The following is a 9,772-nucleotide window of genomic DNA, read 5'->3' as shown; positions in this document are numbered from 1 at the left end:
GCTGCTTTTTTTTATAATTCGAGCCCCGGTGGGGGGGGGGGGGGGGGGTATAACTGGGAAGTATATAATGAATTATGCGAATATTATTTGTCTTATAAACAGGGCCGGCGCTGGTGTAGGGCAGCACAAGCAGAGATAAATAATGCAGTGGACCAGCCGATGTAATGTCCGCCCCGCCCACTGTTCTGTGCTGCGCTGAGTTTGGAGTCGCTGAGACCACAGCTGTGAGCCCTGACATGTGCTGTGTGTAAAGCGCCCCACAGTAAGTCCTCCTGGCCGCTGTGTACATTTTAGGACAATCGTTAGTGAAGTGTCAGAGCACTTCCTTCTGGTTTGGCCGTAGCTGCGGGGAGGGGTTGTGTGTGTGTGTGTGTGTGTGTGTGTGTGTATATGTGTATATGTATGTGTGTGTATATATATGTGTGTGTGTTCTGTACTACTGATAGCATTACTAATACAGACACATATTATTTACACACAGTGGTATTTTATACACGCTTAAGGTATCCTTATTAAACATAGTCAGGGTTTAATGTCATTGTTGCTACAAAAGACAGCAGCATATAATTATATATAGTCATTATTATAAAAAGGTACCATAGTTCTCTTCCCTATCCAGCAAAAGTATCGGTACTCAAACTCGGTCTTGAAAAAATGGTATTGTTGCATACCTACTCCTGTCAATGCCGTACTGCGATACGGATATGTAATAACATGAACGGGAGTCAGAGTTAATGGACTTCATATGCAGTGATGTCACCGCACATGTATTTCTCTGAAACTATAAGTCCCCTGATGGCAGATGGGACTTGAAGTTCCTCCTTCCTGTGGATGGATAACGTGGCTGTGTTGGTGGAGCCTGTAGGGAGAAGAACCCCGTGATTCAGGTAAGTGGGGGGTTGGAATCTGACCATGTTTCATGTTACACCCTAGATATGGGTGTAACATGAAACATGGTCAGAAAGGTAAAGTTAACGTGTGACCCAGATTTTGGGGTAGACTGAGCAATGTGATCAGGACTGGCGCTAGCGTAAGACTGAGGGCACCGGGGAGGCAAAAATGCACCTTCCCCATGTGTATGCAAAAATCCTTGCCATGGCCCTGCTTATAAACCAATGTAACTATTGGGAAATCGCAGAATGGTAATTTGACATCCTATCCAATACATACTGATTGAACTTTAATGGCAAGAACACAGTTTCTTTTACTGGTTCCAACAGTGGCCTATTTCTGCCATATAAGAAAAGTCATGCAAACTGTATAATAATGGCCCATTTCTTGTAAATATGAATAACACCAGTATTACAAGGCGGCACCTATACAACTATACAATACAATTACACCTATACAATACAAGGCAATTATAGCTTAGAAATGAATACAAAGTGGTGGGCATTAATACAGTAAACAAACATAAAAAAAAGTTCCTGTTGAACTTACATCATATTGATTTAGAAACATGTGGAGCTGTTGAACACTTATCCTCAAGTCAGTCTCATTAAATTCATAGGGAATATTCCATCCAAGGGGACCATATTTCCGTCTTTCTTGAACCAGTGCATGGAAGAAGCACAGACCATATAGCAATTTTTTGAATTCCGGCTAAACAGATTGAGAATAAAGAAATCATTTATAGTCCAATCATGGAATACTTCAGATTGTCTTTTACATTTCTTCAGTTAACAGACATCACAGTTTAATTTCTGAGCATACCAAAAAGTATTGAGCTGTGATACGGAAATGCTGATTTCTCTAATTAGACATAGCACTTACTATATAGCCTATAATGATACACTGAAGCTCTAAATTCAGCCTTTTGATCATTTATGGGGGATGAAAATGTTTTAATGGCTTCGGTCTTGCAGTATTGTCACTTATTATGTGACTGGAAACTGCGTGAGAAAATACGTTAATTCTCTTTAGTTATTAGTGGTAACAAATGCATCAGCTGCTACAAAGCATAAATATGTAAAAATATTGGCTTCTTAAGGTTTTTTTTTTATTGTGCCTACTAGTAATGCACCGATAATGGTTTCGGTGCCGATACCAAGTATCCTCTCACGTGCTGTTGTGGTTATGGGACAGAAAGTGGAGGGAAATCACACAGATGGCAAAACACACTGACAGGGATTATAACCCTCCCTTACTTTATTTAAAATGAGTTTTTACTTTAGTTCTACTTTAAAAGTATGGGCAAAATAAAACGTATGTCTCCAATACATGACATTTCCCCATGGTTTGTCACTTTCAAATACACTGCAAGTACAGGAAAATGCCTGTGACTCCTGGCAGAAATTAAGTGACGTAGTAACCACCTGTGCTCTCTGCCACTGCTGCATGTTTGCAAACATCAGCCCTGCTGAGTTGTCTTCTGCAGTGTACAGAAGGTTTTCCACTATGTTATGGGAATGAACAGAAATGGAGGTGTTCTGTAGTCCCACCACTTTCTGTCCTTGGGTGATAGTGCTGCTCCTCCATAGACACAATACAGTGGGTGAGCATTATAATCCTAGGACAGGAAGTTACACGAAGGAACACGATCTCCCTCTGGTCCCCTCTCCGCTGTCAGAATGCGGAAGTGGTGTATATTAATCACTTCCGCATTCTTGTGACACTCTCCAGCTTCAGAAGCGGGAGAAAAGCCGATGAAGCAGATCTCTGCTTCATCAGCTTCTTTGGGGTCCCTAGGTGACATTAGGGGTCTTGGAGAACCCTGATGTCTCCATAAAGAGGACCTGTCACATATGTTTGCTATCACATAGGGGGGTTTCTTAGCCCCCTGTGATAACAATAAAGTTAAGGGGAGGAAAAAAAAAGGAAACAAAAATTAAATTAAAGGTGCAAACAAAAAAAAAATTAAAGTCACACATAAAGAAGAATTAAAAAAAACACAATTTTTTTAAAAAGTCCCCACCCCCCACATATAAACGTGCATCGAATACGCGTACGTGCAAAAACGACGATTGCGTCCATTACGCCACACATGTTACATATTGCCGCGAATGTCGCAGTGATACAATAATTTTAGGGCCATCAATCTCTGATAACACTAAACTGATGAGCAGTAAAAGCTTTTAAAGCATCGCCTATGGCCAATTTTGAATATGGTCGTTTTTTGCAATTTCACGGGTGCACGCAATTTTAAAGCTTGACATATTTGGTGTCTATTTACCCGACGTGACCCCGTATTTTATATTTTACCAAAAAACTGGGTAAGAAGAAATGTATTATAACATAATGTAAAAAAAATTTACAGTAATTGTTCCTTAATATAGTAAAAAATAAAACCCCAGTGGTGAATAAATACCACCAAAAGAAAGCTCTATCTGTCCCCAAAAATGGTATAAAATTCATTTCAGTACAGCATTGTATGACGGAATAAATGTCAGTCAAAGTACCGCAGCGCTGAATACTGAAAAATGGCCTGGCCAGGAAGGGGGTGTAAACACCTGGTCAGCAAGTGGTTAAAGTTTAGCTGTTTGAATGACACACACATTACTATACTTCCCAAACTTAAATGACCAGAAATAATGGAAGATTTCAGCTGCCTAATTAAGATGCTATTATGACATCTATTCCTTGCTAGCTAGGAAAAAACCTTTGTGATATAGACATATTTATAAAAGAAGAACACCCTGTAAGGCCATGTGTAGAAATAGTTAGAAGCATTACTAACAAGCTTTTTGCAGCTGGTGAAGAACTCCGGATCAGAGACAGGATCCATCAGATATGAGCGGATAATATTAGAACGCAAGCCTTTTGGTGCCTCATTTGTCATCTTTACTCCATTTTGCAGTACAGACACAGGGAAATTTGGTGATGGATAACTCGTAAGCCAGAGGCGAAAATCTGGGTGTGTAGTCTCCGGATTCAACTCCTGTGAAATGATCAAACATAAAAGTATAAACATCCACTGCACTGTCACTTTATAAAATACAAAGTAAACTGTACATAATAAGGCTGCCTATTCATTTGGGTTTTATTCACTGAAGCTGAGATACATTTATCTCACCCTTGCTGTCTATCTGTGGTTTGTGAATGTGTCTTCCAGTTTATGCTTTTATAAAGGTGCACTTACAATGTCAGGGCAGCCATCAGCATCTGTTTGCAGATGTCCATTCATCTCCATGGTACACTGCACCTCTGTCCTTATCAGGGCAAAACATAGTGACTGGCCAGGTTTTCCAACCTATTTGATCACTATCCACCCAGTGGTGTCTATTGTTGTTTCTTATTGTAAAACGGACATTGCATTGTCTCCTAATCCGGCCACAAATGGCTGGAATATGAGATTGTCATTTAATGCATATGGGGAGTGTCAGGAAGTCGGAACCAGCGTGTGCGGCCAAAGTTCTGCGCATGTGCGTATGCGTGTGTACAGTTTGGCACATAAAATTGTGCAAAGCCATGTGCCTCTGCACAGGCATGCATGCACGTGTTCCACTGCGTGTTCCATGGCACGTTCCACGAGCTATTTAGGGCTGAGACATCCTAGCCTCCTCGCTGGGCACTGCTCTGTGTCCCCTCTGACATAGAGCAGCGCCCAGCGGGGAGGAGAGAAACTATCAGGAGGCCGAGCGGGGCGATGGAGGAGAAGCCTTTTAGCGGCTGCCACAGGAGCCGACAGCTGACTCCTCCCCGCAATGCCCCGCTCACAGCTGACTCCTGTGACACCAAATAAGGAGGAGACAGCAGTCGGCTGCCACAAGAGGCCGAGCCGGCGATGCGGGGAGGAGTCAGCTGTCAGCCTCCTATGACAGCCAAAGGAGTAAGAATAGAGAGCGGTTACAAGCTGATCGTTGAGTGTTTGTAAATTATTGAGGACATAGTATGTTTACTGTGTCCCCAATTATGAATGAACAGGAAGTGCTCTACATCACTTCCTGTTCTGATTAGACCCCTGATATTTGCCCAGAGTCAAATATGTTATTACATCTTCAGGAAGAGATACACTTTAGGTAAATTAGCAGATAAGAATGTATAATTCTAAGAAGCAGTGTAACGAGCCCCTGCTCGCTCGGTTCCACTCTCCCAGCACTCTTCAGATTTCAGACCGCAACATCTGATTTCTCGGTCGTCCGATGCTCCGGGATTTGAACTACAGCTATGTGCCATTCCAATCCGGTTGTGATAGCTCAGAACAAACACCAGGCAGGCTGTATATAAGTTCCAACAGGAATCTGCTTTATTGAATGCACACATACACTTTTATACACAACAGTTTGAACACCCCGCCCAAACAACCACTTCCTATTGGTCAATTGTAAAGTCCCCTCTAGTCCTCACTTAGGTCCTCTTGGCCATGCAAATGAGAACTTGAAACAGGCTCAGCAGGGATTAGTCCGATAGCTTGAATGGGAGGACTAATATGTGTAATGACACAGAGAAGTCCCAGGAGATAATTAAATTACATAAGCAACAAACAGTCAAACACAGTACAATGCCTTCCTTCCAGATCACGGAGCAGTTTGGAGGGGATTAGCCTTAAGACAAACTGCGAACAATGAAACAAACACAGAGTTCAATTGATGGGGAGGGGGGTTGGCGGCGCGGGGGCGTATTGTGGAACCTGGCCTTGGGGCGGCAGGGGGAGTAAATCCGGCCCTGCACAGAGTGATTCAAACCTAAGACAGGGTGGAGGACCCCCCACTGTGTCATATAATCAAGGAAACATGGTTCAGTTTTCCAAGGACCATGACAAGCAGTGTGTGTTAATTTAAACGAAGGATGAATCCATTTGACTGTATAGCTAACGTTTCAGTTTCTTGGCATACTTAGAATGCACATTAAATCTTAAAATTCTTTTCACTTTTTTCACTTCAGACATGCCTTAGACTGTCAATTCAGATGTACACAAAACTATTTACTTCAAGACTAACCACTGAGAAGCTCTTCTAGCACAAAGATGTGTGAGACAAAGTGAGAATTCATTAACTCTGTATTTTCCCAGAACTAAAGCTAAGAAGAACAAATAAACCGTATGTAGAAAGTTTTGCACAGCAGGAGTAATGCAGTTCTGCCACAAAGAAATAAATAGGATTTTTTTCTGCTCCTTGTGACATGAGCATAGTGGTTTACTTCAAAACCCTTAGAACAGAATTTTTCATACACATTAGAGATACCACTCTAAGGTAGCCCATGCTGCGTTTTTTATTAGTACATTTTAGGTAACTGTCAGATAAATATTCTGGTTACAATAGAACAAAGTGAAAAAGTAGTTCTTGTTATTAAAATAAAAGTGATGGAAAAGGTGCATGGCAGCCTAACAAGTCATTTTCCCCACAATCCTAGGCAAGAACAGCTGTGTTAAAGAATACCTAAACCTATCTACCTTTCCAAAGAAATCACATGACTAGTTGCCTAGGAAAAATGACCCAGACACTTGAGGGAGTCTGGGAAAGCATTTAAAAAAATACATTTTCCCAGACCTTCATTGCTCTTTTATATGTGCATCAGTATCACTCCACTTTCTCTGCAATAAATCTGAATATGCTGCTAATTGTCTTATAAGCTTCATGTGCCTGACAATTGTACACATAATGCAAACAATGACATGTATCTGGTGTGTCAGTCCAGTACTGATTCTGTATCTGTGGACATGTATCTGGTGTGTCAGTCCAATACTGATTCTGTATCTGTGGACATGTATCTGATGTGTCAGTCCAGTACTGATTCTGTATCTGAGGGCATGTATCTGGTGTGTCAGTCCAGTACTGATTCTGTATCTGTGGAAATGTATCTGATGTGTCAGTACAGTACTGATTCTGTGTCTTTAGACATGTATACCTCTGGTGTGTCAGTCCAGTACTGATTCTGTATCTGAGGGCATGTATCTGGTGTGTCAGTATGGTACTGATTCTGTATCTGTGGACATGTATCTGGTGTGTCAGTCCAGTACTGATTCTGTATCTGTGGACATGTATCTGACGCATCAGATACATGTCCACAGATACAGAATCAGTACTGGACTGACACACCAGATACATGTCCACAGATACAGAATCAGTACCATACTGACACACCAGATACATGCCCTCAGATACAGAATCAGTACTGATTCTGTGTCTTTAGACATGTATATCTCGGGTGTGTCAGTACACTACTGAGTCTATATCTGGACATGTATCTGATGTGTCAGTACAGTACTGATTCTGTGTCTTTAGACATGTATATCTCGGGTGTGTCAGTACACTACTGAGTCTGTATCTGGACATGTATCTGATGCGTCAGTACAGTACTGATTCTGTGTTTTTAGACATGTATATTTCGGGTGTGTCAGTACACTACTGAGTCTGTATCTGGACATGTATCTGATTCGTCAGTCCAGTACTGAGTCTGTATCTGGAAATGTATCTGATGCGTCAGTACAGTACTGATTCTGTGTCTTTAGACATGTATATCTCGGGTGCGTCAGTCCAGTACTGAGTCTGTATCTGGACATGTATCTGATGCGTCAGTCCAGTACTGAGTCTGTATCTGGAAATGTATCTGATGTGTCAGTCCAGTACTGAGTCTGTATCTGGACATGTATCTGATGTGTCAGTACAGTACTGATTCTGTGTCTTTAGACATGTATCTCTCTGGTGTGTCAGTACCAGGGGCGTGTGGTCAGGGGAGGCAGGTGAGGCAGAGCAAAGAAGAAAAAAGGTGTCAGCTTGAAATCTAAAGCTGACAGCTTTTTCTCCATTCAGATCGGCTTCTTACAGAGCAGGGAAAGCCTCCCCTCTGTGTAACCTGTCATGGACGGAGCGCTGCCTGTTAATTACAGGCAGCGCTACATCCGACTTTTGACAAGTAGTTAGGTTACACAGTAGCAGGCTGTGTAACCTAACTTGGTGAGGCAAGAGCTGTCACAGCCTCTAACCTGTGTTAGAAGCGTGAGCTCTGTGGGTGGCTTGGAGCAATGGCAAATCGCTACTGGTCCAAGCTGTCCAATCAAATAAAAAGAAAAAACCCACTGAGGCCATCGATCTCGATGCTTCAGCAGTGACTCACCCTTGACGAGCAAGTGAGGGACAGGGAGGCTCCTCCCTGTCTCCTCCCTTCCTCCTCCCCACACAGCTTGGTTACCGAGCTGGGATGGGGCTTCGGCAGGACAGGGGCGGCGCTTCGGCGGGTGTCTCACCCAGCACAGAAGGCACGGCACGGCACTGGTCAGTACAGTACTGAGTCTGTATCTGTGGACATGTATCTGATGTGTCAGTACAGGACTGATTCTGTGTCTTTAGACATGTATCTGATGTGCCAGGATAGTACTGATTCTGTGTCTGTGGACATGTATCTTCCTGTCCAATAACCACAATAGGAAGTGAATAAAAATCCTTCCAAAGAGAGGGAAAATCTTGGTCCTTAGCAGCATCACCATAATTAGTGTCCTCATTTGAAGATTTCCCATCTTTTCATTTTCTGATGACAACCCAAAATGTGGGATTTTCTTTCACTAGGACAAATAGAGAGCGTGAATCTCTCGGTAACACAATAAAAACCTGGCAGATGTTCTAACCACTCTCCACTGTATCCAAAGCTAAAAAAAAATGTTTTGATTTCAGTTGAACTTCAAAGTTGTAACATCATCAATCCACTAATCAGGGAATCCTGTAGAAAACAATAAAATAATCTAATGCTCAATGGAGGGCTAAATATCACTACAAATGCAGTATCATACACTGCTGAAACACTGTAATACCCTTTAACGCAGACCTTTACACTCAAAAATCTAATTCTACTAATACATCCCTCTTTGTATGATGATTAATAATAACATAGACATGTCAGGTGTAAAATGCTGTGATTTGAAAAACTTACACTTGCAGAGCATACACTTCCTGCTCTGAAAGGGCAAAATGACTTCAGTTTGCCAAAGCAATGCACACTGGGATTGCCTTGACATTAAAATGATGATGTTGATGTAAGTGACTTGACGTACTGCTGGGAAATCTCATCTGTAATCTCATGAGATCTCGGGAAAGGCATTTTCCTCCCCTGAGATGATGTGCATGGTCACATGTCCTAGTCACATATCTAGTCACATGTTCCAGAAATCCAGGAAGTAATAGGAGAGCTAGTGATCTTCCCTTAATAAACATGGCTAGTGTCAGAAGACTGGGGAAGAAAGGAGAAATAAGGTATGCAAAGAATACAAAGCCTGCAATTATCTAGAAGTATGTGTTGTAGATTGTCATTACTACACATTTCTAAAGGTGTGTTTTTCTTATTTGAAAGATATGAGTAAAAGTCCACTTTAACAAAACACAGTTGTTCAAAATATTTTTCTTTTTAACATATTTGGCGTTAAAAAATTGGCGTTTAAACAACTGAAGTTGGAACTGTAAGTACTATCTTTAATTTCATAAAAATTATATAAGCACTGCACCCGGAAGAATGTTTGTTGGTATGGTTGAAGGGTTTGTTCAGCGCACACTGTGCCACATGTATGCACAAATGGAGCCACAGCTCCACGGTGAATACAGCTGTGTGTAATGCTCCCTTGTAGTTCTGCGGCTATATTTGGATTACAGTTGCGGACCAAATCAATCTTTGGTCCCAGGTGTGGCAATCAGTCGTGAACCCCAGGCGTCTCTCTCCCTTATGAACGGAGAGTTAGGGATTCTTGCATCATATACCACAAAACAAAAAACAGTAACGCCAGACCTAGTAGTGCTTATTAATTATAAGCTAGTTAGGTATCTTGCATGTAATGTTGGTACAAGGCAATCCACTTAGACAGTCTAAACGTAATAAGGCAATTAGTGATAGTACTATAGCTGAAAAG

The 9,772-nt window shown here is 41.8% G+C and overlaps 1 protein-coding gene across 1 annotated transcript in view; it reads right to left on the bottom strand.

Moving 5' to 3' along the window:
* The window catches only part of DNAH7 (dynein axonemal heavy chain 7), a 273,490-nt gene that overhangs the window by 28,233 nt on the left and 235,485 nt on the right, over positions 1–9,772 (bottom strand). The window contains exons 56-57 of the mRNA XM_018562004.1: positions 3,677–3,877; positions 1,441–1,602 (exon numbers count right to left, since the gene is read on the bottom strand). Of these exons, the coding sequence (XP_018417506.1) occupies positions 1,441–1,602; positions 3,677–3,877 (363 nt within the window). The remainder of the gene's footprint in view (positions 1–1,440; positions 1,603–3,676; positions 3,878–9,772) is intronic.

The sequence above is a fragment of the Nanorana parkeri genome, unplaced genomic scaffold (genome assembly GCF_000935625.1).
Source record: "Nanorana parkeri isolate BGI_ZX_2015 unplaced genomic scaffold, ASM93562v1 scaffold555, whole genome shotgun sequence".
NCBI lineage: Eukaryota > Metazoa > Chordata > Amphibia > Anura > Dicroglossidae > Nanorana > Nanorana parkeri.
Note: the sequence above shows the minus strand (reverse complement) of the source record. Positions and strands in the feature narration are given on the sequence as shown.